The 16889-nt window shown below is 36.5% G+C and overlaps 2 protein-coding genes across 2 annotated transcripts; both read left to right on the top strand.

Annotated features, from left to right (window-relative positions):
- Positions 1–7083: 7083 nt before the first annotated feature.
- On the top strand, positions 7084–11420 carry LOC122987300 (myelin-associated glycoprotein-like). The gene is made up of 5 exons (XM_044359093.1): positions 7084–7132; positions 7370–7717; positions 7818–8165; positions 9084–9198; positions 11393–11420. Exons 1-5 carry the CDS (start codon positions 7087–7089, stop codon positions 11418–11420), a joined length of 885 nt encoding a protein of 294 aa, XP_044215028.1. The 5' UTR covers positions 7084–7086.
- LOC122987639 lies at positions 11399–16270 on the top strand. Its single transcript, XM_044359626.1, has 4 exons — positions 11399–11695; positions 12404–12482; positions 13255–13354; positions 13456–16270. Exons 1-4 carry the CDS (start codon positions 11464–11466, stop codon positions 13876–13878), a joined length of 834 nt encoding a protein of 277 aa, XP_044215561.1. The 5' UTR covers positions 11399–11463; the 3' UTR covers positions 13879–16270.
- The last annotated feature ends 619 nt before the right edge of the window (positions 16271–16889 follow it).

Here is a 16889-nt window from a genome sequence, read left to right as displayed (position 1 = left end):
CATCATGGCTTCTCAAGCTATTATTTCCTGCTGTTTGTTTTCAAAGATCACCTGGACAATTTAAGACTACAGCTCTCAGATGAGTTTTGAAAAGTCTTCATTACCACCTAATAAGTCCATTTGTTGTTGTTTCACAACTGCTAGATGTCACATGGCCGATGTCAGTAATTGCAATATATTTCTCAGGTCTCAAAGGGCATGAGGACCTATCTTTTTGTTATATTATAATTATTTTCAGGTACTGTACATGTATTCATATCTATAACTGAGATTGTATGGTGTATTGTGTAAACTCAGGCATGTTGGCAGTAATTGACTTGGTACCAGCACTAGTAGTTACTTGATAGGCTTTGGTCTTTGTGCTCATGCTAAATGCTCATATCAACTCCTACTTAGAATTATAACATGAAGACATTGCCATCTAGATTGAAGTGAATGGTTATTTCCTCCTTTATCAGCATTGTTGGAATAAGCTCACAGAGGTGAGAGGGAAGAGGCTGAGAGAGCTGTTGAAATATTCTTTTGAAAAATTTAGAGGATTACTTTGGATTATATCAGGCCTACCTGGACTGAGTGGAGAAGATCCAGTTTAAGAAGCAAGCACAAGTATAACAAATAAGAAAAAATACCTATGAAAATGTAAAAAAGAGAATTATGTATCTAAGAAAACATAGTTTCTTTGTTTTCAATTCTGGTCAGGGCAGTTATTTGCAATTATTTATTATATTTATTATATGGTTGGCTTCTCCCGCCAAGTAAAGCAAAAATGCCATGAAAAAAATTACATCCTAGCAAGAATGAAAATAATTTACCCTAATGTTACGAAAAACTTCTCAAAAACACCAAATTTCTATGAGAGCATGTTAATACATCAAGTAAAACGTGACATCTGATTGAATAAATCTGCTGTGAGGTTCTTGCTAAGTTATTATGAATATCTAACCTATGTAACGACTCAGAACCTCAGAACCCAAAAGCACGATACCAGAGACAGGAGCAGAGTCCAAAATACTTTAATCAGTCCAAAAAAACAAGCAGGGTCACAAACCAGGCAGACAACTCCAAGGGACTAAGGCAATTCTCAAGAACAGGAAACAGGCAGGATCTAAGGTAACAGGCAAGCAAACAGGTAGGTATAGAAATGCTGGAAGGCTAGGTAAACACGCTAGACAATCTGGCGAGGGGCATGTGAACATGGACCAGTATATAGGGAATGACTGATGAGCCAAATGGGATCCAGGTGAGGAGATGGGTGGGGAAACTCAGGTGAGGGGAATGATGTGATTGCAGGGCAGATGGGTGTGGCAGGATCTGCAATGACAGGAGAGTTAGAGATCAGGCAGGTGAGCAACATGAATAGTCACTAAGACGGTGAACCCGTGACAACCTAGTCGAATTGCTATAAGGGTTGGGCAGCTGGGCGATGCCATCGTGTATCGCTTATGGCTGACAGTCATTGACCACTGAGCCTCCACCATCGTAACATTGTGATAGAGCCCCCCCCCCCAAAAAAAGATAGTCGTCTGACTATCTTTTACATGGATTGAACTCTTATTGGCTTTTGATTCACAAAGCTTTCATTGCACTTACAGTAACGCAATGAGTGTAGTTAGTTGTGGTCAAGTCGGCCTTATTAACTTTCTCTTCTCTGCTCCTCTCAGAGGACAGACACTCACACATGCACAGAACACTCAGCCCTGTTCGCAGTGAAACGGAGGACAGGAGAGAAACTTAGCCCGACCATAAATGAAAGCAAAATGCAGCAGACGCCCACCCTGAGCTGAAATGAGACAAGTGCACATAAAGGTAACTAACATGTATAAACAGTGTCTACTGTGTTTTGCTCTCATTTATCGTCATCCTCTGTTTCACCGCGGGTGCGGCTGAGCGCTCTGTGTGTGTGTGGGTGTGTGTCCTCTGAGCGGAGCAGAAGAGAGACAACGAACCACGTGAAGTACTCGAGTTGACAACAACTACACTCGTTATGTTACTGTAAGTGTAATAAAAGCTTTGCAAATAAAAAGCCAATAAGAGTAATTTATTTTTAATGTGATGGAAACAAATTAGCATCATCGGTTATTCAATTCTAAAACAAAGCCAAAGAGTTTTAACTGTATGATCATGAACAGAGATATAAGTGCAGTAAGAACCAAAAATGTTGTGGTGCTGTTTCGTCATTTGTGGTAATGATTTACACATACTTTCCACTTTTGCAAGTTCCTCATTTTCAAGTCAGTTTTAGCAGGTTGTTTGAAAATACAGCCACACAACTTCTCTTTGCATCTTTGATGCATCTGCCCAACGAACCTGATGAAAACATACCTACACCATACCTTAAATATGGCACAACTTCATTAGAATTTCACAAACATGTCATATGGGCCTAAACACTGCTTCACTGGACCTTAGATTTACAATAATGAGATTGCCAGGTGCAAAGTAAATGGACAAAGTACCCAATGATTGGGGATGGATTTTCATATTTAGCAGTTACTAACTTAGTACTTACTTGATAGGTTTTCCTCTTTGTGCTCTTGCTAAATGGTCATGTTATTTTACATTAAATCTCTAGCAAGGCTGCATCAGGATTTGTCTTGGAGAACTCAAGGCATTTGCAACTGCACATGTCCAACTGTGTACATTTAGTGCAATCAGTTGTCTATTTATTCCAACTATCTTGAGTCTATGTATGGCTGCTATACTATAAAATGGCATTATTTTAAAATCTCACGTATCAATCATTGTTTTTCTTTTACCATGCAATTGCAGAAGTATATTTCTTGCATTTCTAGATCAGGGTGATGTGGCAATCATTTTTGCCAACACTTGGTGCTGTTATTGGTGTTGGATACAGTATATGACAAGCAGACCTTGGCACAAGCATAGTAAACAAATAGTCCCAGTGCACTCCAACTTCAAGCCCTCATTAGCCTTTTTAATAGCAATTACTCATCAGTGTTAAGCGTGTGGTGTGCCGCAAGAAAAAACACAACCCAAAAAAGGAAAATATAAAATAGAACAGCTCTGTAGTAACCCACTGTCTCTACTTTGGAAGTAATCTTTTGCAGTAATTCAAATAATTACTGAATTTAAACTCTATTTTTTCTTTCTCTCCTTATCCTAAAGAAAAAAAACTAGTGCAAGCATGTCCAATATGTTATCACATCATCATCTCGTGATAGCCATAGCCTTTGTTGCTAAGGTTGTCGCTGTCCCATGGGTTGTTCACCCTGTCCACTCGCACATTTCAGATCGGATTCGGGCTTGAAAATATTCAGATGTATTTGAGAAGTTTCCATTTTGAGTAAAGAACGAGAAAAAGAAGTGAAATCCTTCTACTACTGTTTGTTTACGTAGCCTCCAGGTCTGCTGGAAGTCTGCCAAAGAGTTGTTTTCGGGAGCTGGCCGATTAGAACAGAGTGGGCTCATTGAGAAGGGACCCTTACAGAGACAGGAGCTAAAACAGCCTGTTTCAGACAGAGGCTGAACTGAGGGGCTGCACTAAGGGCCAGTAGATAAATAAAAAGCTTTTTGAACTGTAAAATGCAATGATATACCAGTAGAGCCCCAGAATATCTGGACATTTGCGTGAAGTCCCCTTTAAAGCGAAACTCCACTGATTTTACACATCAGAGTCTGTTTAGCCTACAGGTCTTTTATGTAAAAGAAAATGTTTAAAGCCTACAGAGTGCAGAGAAGCAGGGTGGACAGCCATCACCTACTTTTTGGAGGTAGGCTACAGAGGCTTCATTGGAACATCTACACAGTGCCTCCTGAAGACTTTGGGAGTGACTGGGATCAAGGTAAAGTTGGCAATCAGGGAGCTGACCAAGGAAGCAGAGCAAGCAAGCCTCTGTCTTGAGCTGAGAAGAAAACATAGGGCATGTGGAAGACAATGATCTCTGAAATTATTTGCAAAGGAACTTTTGTCTGTCACTCATTTAAGGGGTTACTGCTATCATAGAGAGAAAAACAGAAAACACTGTAAACCTCACCAGCAAAATCACCTCTCAGAGGACATAAAAGGAAAACATATTAACTTCTACTTAGAGTTATAACATGAAGACATTGCTATGTAGACAGGAGTGAATGATTATTTTCTCCTTTATCAGCATTGTAAGAATAACTTCACAGAGGTAGTGGGGAAGAGGCTGAGAGAGCTGAAGCTATGGCGACCAGGTCTCAGGGATTTTAAAAACCTAAAGGGATTACCTTGGATTATTTCAGATCTACCTGGACAGGGTGAAGAAGCCAGTTCGACAAGCAAGCACAAGTTTAACAAATAAAAGAAAATACCTATGAAAATGTAACATGGAGAACATGTATCTTAAAGAAAACATGGTTTCTTTGTTGTCAATACCTGGTCAGGACAGTATTTTGCAATTATTTATTATATTTATTATTATCCAGTAGGCTTCTTACAGCCAAGTGAGCAAAACTGTTATGAAAAAATGATATCCTAGCAATAATGAAAATAATTTACCACAATGTTACAAAAAACACATTCAATATCATTCATTATTCATGGTGTATATTGAATGTGTGTCATTCTTAAAAACACCAGATTTCTGTGAGACCATGTTAAAGTGAAAAGTGACATCTGATTGAACAAATCTGCTGTGAGGTTCTTGCTAAGTTGTGGAAGTGAAATTGATATTAAACATTATTAACTTAATTGATTTACCGCTAAATTTGCTTGAAGGAGGCCACCAAAGGCCACTTCTGTCAGAATGTTTTTCTTGAGCTTGACTTCTGTTTTGGGTGTGAACAACACTGAATACTAAAGACACCTAAAAGGAGAATTGGTTTCTGTAAGTGGAACTGCCAATTCAGTTTTAACATTCACTAATAAAGACATGTGATGGCAAATCTTGATGTGTACTACTAATCCATTTGATTATCTGTTCTTAATGTGATGGAAACAAAGTAGCATCATCAGTTATTCAATTCTAAAACAAAGCCAAACAGTTTTAACTGTATGATTATGAACAGAGATATAAGTGCAGTAAGAACCACACATGTTGTGGTTCTGTTTAGTAATATCTAGCAAAAATTCTCACATACTTTCCACTTTTGCAAGTTCCTCATTTTCAAGTCAGTTCTCAAAGGTTATTTGAAAATACAGCCACACAACTTCTCTTTGCATCTTCGATCCATCTGCTCAACAAACCTGATGAAAATGTAGGCTACATCATAACTTAAATATGACACAACTTCATTAGAATTTAACAGATTCTATATAGGCCAAAACACTGAAAAATAATAAATTCAGAGCAGTATAAGAATATATTTATTTTATGACACACACACACACACACACTCACACACACACACACACACACACACACACACACACACTCGCGCACATGCGTGTGTACAAACACACAAGAAATTTTGAGCAATAGAGTTTAAGAGAATGACTGGTTCAAATGTGCCTTCCTACCAGCTGATCCTCCCACACTCATTTTTTCACTTAGGCTTTAAATGGATGTTGAACATCCATTTTTATAGCAGCAATTCAAAATTATTTTCATCACTGACTAATTTGTCAATCATTTTTCAATTAATGGAGTAACTATTTTTAAATGAAGTGATTATTTGTTTAAACTATATTAAATGTCAGAAAATAGAATGTAAAAATAGTGAAAAATGCCCTTTACAATTGATTGCTTTACAGTTGAAAATTTAAAAGATATTCAGTTTAAAATGAATATGAAAATGAGAAAAGGAGAAAAGCCTCATACTTGAGCAGAGAATGCACCTGAAATGACTTGAAGAATCAGAGTCAATTACAAACTTAATGATTTGATTTTCGATCAGCACTAAAACACAATTCAGAAAGGAAGATTAAGTTTTCATAAACATTGATAAAAATTTAATTTCATAGAATATCTCTATGTGTACAATTAGACTGATTATCAGTAAGTTTTAATGTGGTAGAAACATCATCAATTATTTCAACTCTACAAAAAAAGCCAAGACATTTTTCTTGCATGCTATTATTAAATGACTACAGTAACTTTGACAGCATATTTAAGAAAAACTCTGCGATACAGTTCAGCTCTGGGGTGTAATATGAGCTGCAGAGATCAAGGTAAGATATAGTGATTCGAGAGTTCCTCATTTTCAAGTCTAGTTGTGCAGGCTTTTTCAAAACATAACTTCACTTCCGAGGAACTCGACTTCTTTACAGACATCAAGAAAACGTAAGTCATGACTTCAATATGGCAAAACTAACTATTAAAACTGAACATGAAGACAATATGATTTTCTCTAGACATAAACTTTAATTCATGACTTTAAATATACTCCTCTGAGTATATTATTTACCTAAAACAAAAACAGGCCTCAAAACAGTTTGAACGTAATGTGTCATCAAATGTCTCTCACTTTGTTGCATATCACTTCCCATTTTCCTCTCTTTTGTCATTTCATGCTCTGCATCTTGTTAAGTATAACAGATGTTTTTCCGTATGTCATGAATGTTTTTTTCCATTCTATTTTATAAATATTACATATTTAAATAGCTGAACGTTTATCTTTATGTTAGGATTAGATGGCAACATTGGCCCTCTCTTGAAACTCACCATGACCACAGTTACCAAATTAATCCGTCAATATGTCACATCAGCACTTGTAGACTAATATTTACAGTGTTCATTTTAAAAGCAGTAATGTACCAATGTTTTCTCCAGTGAGTGAACAATTAGTTTGCTGTATCATTAAGTTTTCAAGATCTGCATAACCACTAAATTTAAATTCATGAGATTCAGTTGAGAATATTGAGAGTCCAATAAAATGCTCTGTGGAAAAACTTCAATATGGTGGATATTTATTTCCTTTAAAGCTACTGAAGATCAGTAATATATAGATAAAAATTATTTTTCTGTGACCAACTTTCTTTCATTCATTTTCACACAGAACAGCATAGCAAACATCTATACACTAACCAATGTTTCAAAATGTGACATTTGATACTGAGCTTTAAATTAACCCTGCTCTAAGATTCAGAGAAAGTTAAACAGATGAAAAGGCTCATATATTTAATTAATTTCATCCCTGTGTCCCCAGACTCTCCAAACAAAGATGGTTCGAGCTCTGAATCTCCTTCTCACTGGCTGTCTGCTGCAAGGTGGGTTGAAATCCATTCACATCTAAAATTGGCAGCTATTTCATAAGAAACTGAATTTAATGAATTTTTTACTGTTAGTTCTGCATCTAAAAATCACTCTGAAATCAAAGCAAGGTATAGCTTCATTCATTAACTTGTGTTGTTGTTGATAAACTGTATTGCCAAGATTTCAGAAGGCAGCAGTAGAGCACTAAAACTGCCTTGCTGTAATAAAGTATTTCCTTGCTTGTTTTTCAGGTGCCCTGTGTAGGCAATTTGAGGTGTTCATGCCAGAAACTATAAATGTTCTGAGTGGATCCTGTGTGACCATCCCCTGCTCCTTTGAAATAGAGGAAAAACATGACAAAAACTTAGACAGCACATGTAAAGCTATATGGAAAAATAACAATGAAATCATATTTGATAGCAGCACTCCACAACAAAGTACCATTAAGGGAAATTTGACAGGAAATTTACTAAAGAAAGACTGCAGCACAACCCTCAATAACATGCATCCTAATTACAATGGCAACTATGAATTTAGACTGGAGTGTAACAATGGTCTGAGATGGACTTTTAAAAATAAACTGGGAATTAATGTCACAGGTAGGTTTGATACCAATCTACTCCTGTAGAGCTGCTTTGACCTCATTGTATTTACTGCAGCTTGCAAATCAAATGGTGAAGCTTAAAAAAATGTATGTAGTGACTAATGTAGTGTTCAAATGTACCTTCGTATCAGCTGTTCCTCCCACACTAGCTCTGACTCCGTCCACACTGAAGGGGAAGGAGGGAACCTCAGTGAATTTGTCATGCTCTGCTCCAGCCCCCTGTCTGTCTCATCCACCAGCTCTGACATGGACCCCCAGCCTGGGTCACAGTCAGGAGACACTGCAGGAGAATGAGAACAAAACTAAAGACATGATCTCTGTTCTGACCTTCACTGCCTCTCACCTCCATCATGGAAAGGAAATCTCCTGCACTGCTGCATACAACAAACAAGATGGCAGCACTGGACCATCTGTTAGCAGAAGTGTAACAGCTGATATTTCATGTGAGTTGTTTCCTCATCTGTCAAATTGTTACATTACAACTGACTTGATCTATTGATTCAGTTTAAAGTCTAATTCATCAGTTATAAACAGGAACCTCCAAGCACATAATACCCAGCAGTAAACTGTAATCCAGGGTCTAAAGAAAGTGTACTCTTGGTAAAGAATGGTTCCTTCCTTGTTGGTAGACATAAAATGCATCACTACCGGTGCACCAGCATGTCAAAGTCACCACACGCACCAGATTTAAAAACTTGAAATACAGAGAGATTTACCTGGTGGTGATAGGCGTAATAGCATTTTGTGAACTTGTTTGATAAGGGCTTGAATGTAACAGACGTTCATATGTAAAAGTCCCGCATTCCAGCTCTAAAGGTTCTAAAGTCAGTGGCTCGTTTTTCTGCAAGGCTGAAAATAATCTTGGAGTTGGACGATCCAACAACAGTCAAAATGATGTTCAATGTATGTATCATGTATCTGAATATATTTCTATCTGAATAGGACCTTGCCTGAATTTACCAATATTATGCACTTTGTTGGCCATTATAGGTCACCTACCTATTGATTTTTATCTTATTTTTGGACTTAATAAGTTGACAAGAACAACATTATTAGCTTTGGTCTTTTTGAGGCTAAACCATTTCCATAGCAGACACAAATTGAGTATAGGCCCTGTATTAATGACATGCATGCAAATTTACAGGTGGGAGGACGTGCAGAAACAGATAAGCAATGAGTCTAGCTGTTGTTGTTTACTGTAACCCCTGTGAAATTCTAGTATCATGTTGGTTAACATGACTTGACTCTAAAGCTTTACTAGGACAAATGCTGTATAGGGACAGATATCAGAAAATGCAATGTAACACTAACCAATAACATGAATTATTCATATAACATACTATTCAGTATACGTGTTTCAGATTTGCCCCAAGACATCACAGTGTCAGTCAGTCCCTCTCGTTCAGTACCAGAGGACAGCAATGTGACACTGACATGCAGTAGTAATGCCAACCCAGCAGTGAGGAACTACACCTGGTATAGTGCTGATGGAGGCCAGGAGATTTTCATGGGGACTGGAAATTCTTTAAAGATTAAAGCTCCTAAAGCTTCTTTTTTCTGCAAGGCTGAAAATGATCTTGGAACTGGACGATCCAACAACAGTCAAATAGATATTCAATGTATGTATTACATAATTCAAACGTTTTATGTTATGTAAAGCCAGGCTTATTTATTTATTATGTAAATTCATTTACAAATTCTACAATTAATATATAAATATGTCCATAAAATGTTTTATTTAGTTTTTTTTATAGATCTCTTAATTTGATATACTTAATCATAGATTAATTTATAAATTATATAAATCAATCTCTTACAAGTTACAAGAGTTACAATGGGAATCATCATTCCACTCAAAATCAAGATCACAATTTTCTCCCACGATTCTTAAGAACAGTATTTTTCTAAGAAAATATAAATATATATAAATAATATATAAATAAATATAAATAATAAATATAATAAATAAATAATAATAAATATAAATATGATCATTGGTCACCGGTAAAGGACACGCTGCTTTTTACTTAAAACAGACAGCTCAACTTCTCGTTAACTCTTTAGAACACTTTTCTATTGTGTTTAAAAAATAAGAAAAATTGTAACTAATAAACAGCTCACCTGTGGCCAGACATAGCTTGTGCTCCAAAACATGGAAGCCTAGTCCAGATATGAAGAGAGACTGTTTTCACCGTAGGGCTGGGCAGTATATCGAATTAATTTGATTCATTCATGTTGTTTTTGCACAATGTGTAAAATGTCTACAATGTGACGAGTTATTGCTATATACAAAAAGGTTATTTTTAGTCAAACGTAGATGGTAGCTGGCTACATTAGCTGTTTTAAGTCACAACATTCCTGTAAACTGTGACGTGATTAGTTACATTACATCACCTAGGTCTATTGGAGGACTCGCAGTATCTACACGACACAACCATTTTAGTACATGACACACTCAGTTTGCAGGACTGTCGTGATTCAAGGTGGCTAGTTGTCTCTGGTTATCTCGTAGTGAATTTAACACTCACATCTACAAGAGGGACAGACTGAAAATGACTCTTCACACTGGTTTATCTCAGTTTGTGTTTGTTGAGGAGGTATCATCTCTGGTTACAAGAGTTGAAACACTAGGAGTCAACTGACCAGTTTCCAGTTTCTTCTTAGCAGACTGCAGATATCAGGCTGATGTCTAGAAACACAAACAGTAGCAGATCAATTAGTGAGTGGGCTTTTCTGCCCTGTCTGTGCTGAAACTGATTATTAAAGTTGATGCCCGTGCTCTACTTAGTTGAAGCATCTGGTACTGACAGTCTATAGCTGTATGGGATAACCTGTATTTTATGTATAATAATGACAGCCTTGCAGGTGGTGCAGGTCTTTTATTATTCCTGCACAACTATGTGAAAAAATATGATGTTTCAATCCTGTATTTTGTAGGCAAACAAAAATCAAGAAACAAAACTTGATTAAAATTATGAAGTGTGAACCCAAGCTTAAAAAAACCCAACAAATGTCAAGATTTTATAGTTTGGCCATATTGCCCAGCCCATATTTCACAGTATTTCACTGCACTGAGTAGCATTTCTTTAGCAAAGCATTAATCCCTTGTTTTGCAATGGTGACCAGAACCATATCTGTGGCTGAGTTTAGGTGATGAGTCATAGCCTCTGTAGTCCTTTTATGCTAAGTGGGATTTTTAAGACATGTATTTTCTGCCTACATTTTCCTAGACTTTTTAAGACATTTCAGGTGGTTGTACAAATTTGTGATGGTACTTTTGGTTGAAAAGTAATGTTCTTTCCTTGCTTATACAAACAGAATTGTTGTCACATAAAATGAGATAACATAGAAGCCTGAATCAAAATTGTGATAATATTTCAATTAATAGTGTAGCCTACTAGTTACAAGTTAACCCACTTGTAAAACTAACCTAACCCTGGCTACAAACAGTGTCTTAATTCCTGGTGTACAGGGTTATGGTATGAGCACAATGATGCCCCCCAGGGTGTCCCAACAAGAAAATTATGGACTTGGAGAAAACAGCCCTTTGCTTTGACCAAAAACACCCTCACCTGTAACTACCAGTACCAGCCTTGTAATTTATTTTTGTAAACTTGATTAAACATGACTTCACTTTACTCTTAACTTGTCTTTTATACTTTCGTTGCAGTTACTCCAAAGATCCTACCCTCATCTGATTGTGCCAAACCTACAGGCCAGATCCACTGTTCCTGTGAGAGTATGGGAAACCCCTCTCCCAAGTTACGTTGGTATTTGGATGGGTTACCAGTCAATAACTCTGACAAGTTTACCATCAGCATTAATCTTGTGAATGGCACAGCTCTGGTGAGAAGCATCATTATTGTGAATAAACCACAGAAGAAGGAGCTTTCCAACTTGGTCTGCCGTAGCACCAACTCTCTGGGATCTGCCAGTCAGAAATTTTGTGTCCACAGTGCTGAGCATCGTGAAGGTGTGTGTTTAGCAGTTGTTTGAAATATGACTGAAACCAAATTACATTAGAGATACTTTTGATTAATATGTAAATGAGCCAACACAAATGTTACTTGGATTTTTTTTTCTTTAAAGGTGCAGTGTGTAGGATTTAGTGACATCTAGCAGTGAGGTTGCAGATTAGAACAAACTGAATACGCCGACCCCCATCCCCCTCCCCTTCCAAGCATGTAAGAGAATCTAGGGTGGCCACAAAACTTGCAAAAAACGTAAAAGGCCCTATCTAGAGCCAGTGTTTGGTTTGTCCATTCTGGGCTACTGTAGAAACATGGCAGTGCAACAGAGATATAAAGTATATATAAAGGGCTCATTCTAAGCTAACGTAAACACAGTTCTTATTTTCAAGTGATTATACACTAAGTAAAACATACTTATGAGTATTATATTATATTTCTGCCAAGTCCTTCTGCTAGTTGGTTCTAAGTTCTATTCACTGCACCTTTAATACCAACAACTTACACATATGGTATGGCTCTTTCCTGATAAATGAAAGAGGTATATATAAGGAGGTAGTAATAAAAAAAATACTTTTTTTATTGTTTTAATATGACCTCAAGTAACAACTCACCTAGCTTGATTGTTTATACAATATGTCTAAACATTAACCAGTAAAATGAATTATTTCTATATCCTAAACTGCCATTGTACCTTGTATGTTTATGTTCAGGTCAAGTGAAGTTGCCAGTCTTCATCACTACAGTTGTTGCTCTACTAGTACTAGTATGTGCTCTGCTGTTTGTTATCAGGTAGGGTAACATCTTGAGATAACTAAATGTTCACATAACAGTTTTTGTGTTACTCTTTGACATATTTTTAATTCTGAGTTTAAATACTGTCTATGCAGTGTTTTTTGGGGTCCACATCCATCAGAATAAATTTAACACTTTACATTTTTGAGCTATTGTATATCACTTCTTTGAGTAGTTAATTTCATCAAATTGTCACAGCAAAATCAACATTTATTAACACTGATAATGTATAATTGTGTTTAGCCAAATGATGTCAAGACTATCAAGAGAACTTTGCCTTTATATTAAGTAAATTACTACTCCCAACACTGGTGGGTAAATTAGGTTTCATGTAAATCAGCACTATTCATCAACCCCCTACATAAGGAATGCCGATCATAACCCTGTTGGTTAATTTCAACTTTTGACCACTGCTCCTCTTTGCAGATGCAGTTTGTGTTTGCCATATGTTGTTTTGATTTTCCAGACTATCTCCTGCTACCATATTAGAGGATTTGGGAGTTGTTGTTTTTTTTTAAACCAATGCACATGCAACTTGACAACACATGATTCAGTCTCTTAAAAGCTGTCAAGTTGTCTCATTTCACTTCAAAAATTCAAATATTAAAGTACTGACTAACAACCTAATGACCCACCTTTGTACCAGTGTTTGTAATCAATTTTAACTTTCTTAGTGATGTCATACTGTTGACTTATAAATGAGCTGTGGGAAATATGAGGATGAATCAAATAAACTCATGTATGTTGAATATTCTACTGTATTTTTCAGGGCTCAGAGGATTCGCCATAACCTTCCAAACTTTCAGTGCAAAGGTGACACCAGCACAGTTGCTATGAGCCAACTTCTAACAAGTGAAGAGGGAAATGAGGTACTTTGACTTAGAACTAGGCAGTTATCTACTTTGGGTAATTAAATTAAATAGGGGTTAGCAGAATGTCTGTACCACTGACGTATTCTCTTTAATTGTAGGTACCCAACACAGCAGATGAGGACATTTATGCCAACGTCAGTGTACTGGGACAGTCAAATACAACCATCTCTGAGACAAACAGCACTAACTTGCCACGCTCAGAGATAAAAAATGCAGACGGAGACGATGAAAGCTCAGTGGAGAAGGAGAAAGAAGAAGAACGCAGCAGTGTGATTTACTCCAGTGTGAACTGGAAGAGGGAGAAGAAGAAGGGGAAAGACTCTGGGGACATGGATCAGCCTGGGAGGTCCTATCTGGAGGAGGAGAGGTGCATGGCGGGAGGCATGTGCAGAGATTTTGTAAGCAACGCAGTGGAGATGGGAAACTTATATGATGAGGTGGTGCCAAAAATTGTGAAAAAGGAAGCGGAATGTGAATATGCCGAGGTTAAATTTAAAGACAAGAATGCTATGCACAAATAGTTTCCAGGTCTATATTGTTGTGCTTAACTCTGAAAAATAATTTTCAGAATGTCTTGCTCTCTTGTATGCATGGATTTTTCTTCTGTTTTTTTGTTGTTGTAGTTTTTAACCAAACTACAACATGGTATCCATTCTTTTTCTTGACTGATTTCAGATTTTTGGCTGGAGTGACTCAGGCACCGAGTAACTGATGAACAAAAGCATTTAAAAAGTCTTGCAGGAAAAACATGCAACTCATGTAGGTGTTATATCAGGTTAGTTCAGGGCAGCTGCTCTGCATGTGCGCTTGATTTTACTGTAAATTTCAGCAACAGGATGGAGATAAGCCTCTTGAATTTACACCCACAATGCTGTCAAAGCTTTCACTTACAATTTCCACTGAAGCCTCCATAATCATCGACTAGGAAAGAGGCAGAAAAAAGGTGCATATAGGTATGAGGGAAAGCACACAATAAAACTACCCCAAATAACAATCACTCAGAGTGAAAAATTAGACATCCACAGATAGAAACAGATGAAAGAGCAGACATAATTAAAAGATAGGTAATTAGAATAGTCATAATTAGAATTAAAATAAGTTTTTTTTTTTCAAATCAAACATCCCAAGATATGAGTGGAAAGTATTGTTCTTGCAACTGCATTTATAACCTTTTTTTTTTTTTGACTAGAACATAGCTTAACCATGTTATGCAATATGCTACTTCAGCACACTTTTACAGTAAATATTACTGGGACCACTACAGAAAATTGCAGATGAACATTTAATATCCAGAAATTCACTTTATAGACACCACTGACTATCCATGTCACAAATTTGCCACAATTTTACACATTGACCATATCCAGTCCAGCCATATACTAGGTTTTGACCTAGTCTTGTTTGTCACATAAGTGGAAAACTCACATGATAATTTAAACAATAATAAACATTTTTAGCTATTTCTAATATGTTAATGCGAAATACTATAAAACAAATATTCACATTTATTTTTCACTTATATGAACTGGTGTTCAGCATGTGTAAATGAAAAGAGAGTTAGTTAGTTTTTGCTTGTGCAAAAGTAAAAGGTTCCTGGTTCCTTGCATAGTGTTTTAAATGTACGGTACAATAACTGGTGGAGTGTTTAGCATTTCCCTTTTTTAGGCTTTCTCTGTGGTTTTCTGTCGTCAGGCTCACTGCTTTAAGTCAGTTCAGCAAGTTTCCTGTTTGAGACTAAATAGAGGAGAGGGTTGTAGGGGGCATTAGGCGGTGATAAAGTGGTGGACTTGAGCATGTTAGCTGATCGATGAGCCATCACAGACACATTAATTGAGCAGCTCATCTGGCAAGGTATGAACTCTTGTCCATAACACTCCAAGAAAAACATTATTTTTTTCTTAAATACATAAGTTTTAATGTACATGCAGTGACTTAATAATATATGACCCATATGGGTCACTGTTAGAAATCTGCTCAGCATTTTCAACACTTCAACACTCTTGTGCCACTGTAAAAGAGCATTGTGAAGAAATGATGCAATACAAAATTATCATATTCTAACTATAGAAACATTGTTACAGCTGCGGTGTTTCCAAAATTAAAAGGTCAAAAGGTCAATTACTGAATGGTGTATAGCTTCTTACTTTCTTCACGGGGATTTCTTATCTGCTTAGACTGATAAGCTTGTTTACTGGTAGAATTACGCTTTATCTGTTTGTATCTCTGGTTCTGTTGCTGAGTAACATTTGAAACATAAAAATGTTATCACAGGATGTGTCTAATATGTCTAATACAAGCGTCATCTTAAAAGGTTACACCAACCTTTTGTGAATTTGGCCTAGAAAAGAAAGAAATATCCATACTGTAGATTTAAAAACAGCTTCAAACTTGCATTACTCACTCTCATAATCAAAATACCATATCATATCACTGTAATATACAACAGAATACAGCAATTACTGCTGCTTTTTAATAATTATTAAAATTATTATCATAGCCTTGTTGTATATTTCTTCTTCTTCTTGTTTTATTTGTTTCTGGGTCAACACATGGATGAGCTTAATTTTTTTTCTCACAAAGTCATTATTGTGTAACCATGAAGATATACATTTTTGCGATATTAGATTTTAAAAATTAGTATGGCTTTCTTGATATTGTAAAAAGTTTTGAAATACATTTTCTATTAACATTATTTGCAATTTAGTGTATCTGCATATGAGAAAAAAAAGGGTGATGTATGGTCATTATATGTTGTAACATAACTGACAATACTGTATCTGTGGCTTTCACTACAATAATATCTCAGTCTTCTTTATTATTACTGAAGTCAATTACAAGGAATTATTTTATTATAAAATTTTGCATCTTTCACAATGTTCAATGTTCACAATTGGACATGGGCGTTACACCAGCAACAAGCACACACTGGAAAATTCAATATGGTACATTAAAGCAATATTTTAACTTGGTTTCAGAGGAGTCCATTTTTTCTCCAGTTGCATTGGTATGAATTCCATCTGAGATTGTAATGAAATTGGTGAAAACATACACAGATCCACATACTGCAATGTAATTCTGAACAAAATAAATAGAGAAAGTCATCAACTTAGTACTTAGTACAACTTGCGTGAGATGTGGGGGACATTGTCGACGTTATCATAACCCAGCTCCTAGGCCATGACAAATATGGGAATGGACACAATGGATGGCAAAAAAGTAAAGATATTCATTATAACAAAGTAAACGACTGAAGCAGTAATTTGCAAATATGGAGTGTGTCAGTCAATAACATCAGTCGTCTAAGTGTGGGTGTGTGAGTAATGAAGTGTAAGGTGTTGTGGAGCAAAAACAAAACCAGAATCAAACAAAACAAAAGGCCTGCGGCTGCTGGCTGGTAAGAGAGTCAAGGTGAGAGAGAGCCCGAACATCGCTGGGAATTGGCATTTTATCCTTTATGGCAGCATTAGGCACAGGTGCTCCAAATTCGGCTGGCTGCCACACCCACACTCTCCCAGGTACCTTTATAGACAAA

Source organism: Thunnus albacares, chromosome 8 (genome assembly GCF_914725855.1).
Source record: "Thunnus albacares chromosome 8, fThuAlb1.1, whole genome shotgun sequence".
NCBI lineage: Eukaryota > Metazoa > Chordata > Actinopteri > Scombriformes > Scombridae > Thunnus > Thunnus albacares.
Note: the sequence above shows the minus strand (reverse complement) of the source record. Positions and strands in the feature narration are given on the sequence as shown.

Excerpts from the sequence above, each read along its gene's own strand:
- LOC122987639 (XM_044359626.1), top strand. The coding sequence starts at position 11,464 with ATGGGAAACCCCTCTCCCAAGTTACGTTGGTATTTGGATGGGTTACCA. Across the intron at positions 12,483-13,254 it reads GCTCTGCTGTTTGTTATCAG|GGCTCAGAGGATTCGCCATA; the intron begins GTAGGGTAACAT and ends TGTATTTTTCAG. Across the intron at positions 13,355-13,455 it reads CAAGTGAAGAGGGAAATGAG|GTACCCAACACAGCAGATGA; the intron begins GTACTTTGACTT and ends CTTTAATTGTAG.
- LOC122987300 (XM_044359093.1), top strand. The coding sequence starts at position 7,087 with ATGGTTCGAGCTCTGAATCTCCTTCTCACTGGCTGTCTGCTGCAAG. Across the intron at positions 8,166-9,083 it reads TGTAACAGCTGATATTTCAT|ATTTGCCCCAAGACATCACA; the intron begins GTGAGTTGTTTC and ends TACGTGTTTCAG. Across the intron at positions 9,199-11,392 it reads GCAGTGAGGAACTACACCTG|TTACTCCAAAGATCCTACCC; the intron begins GTATAGTGCTGA and ends CTTTCGTTGCAG.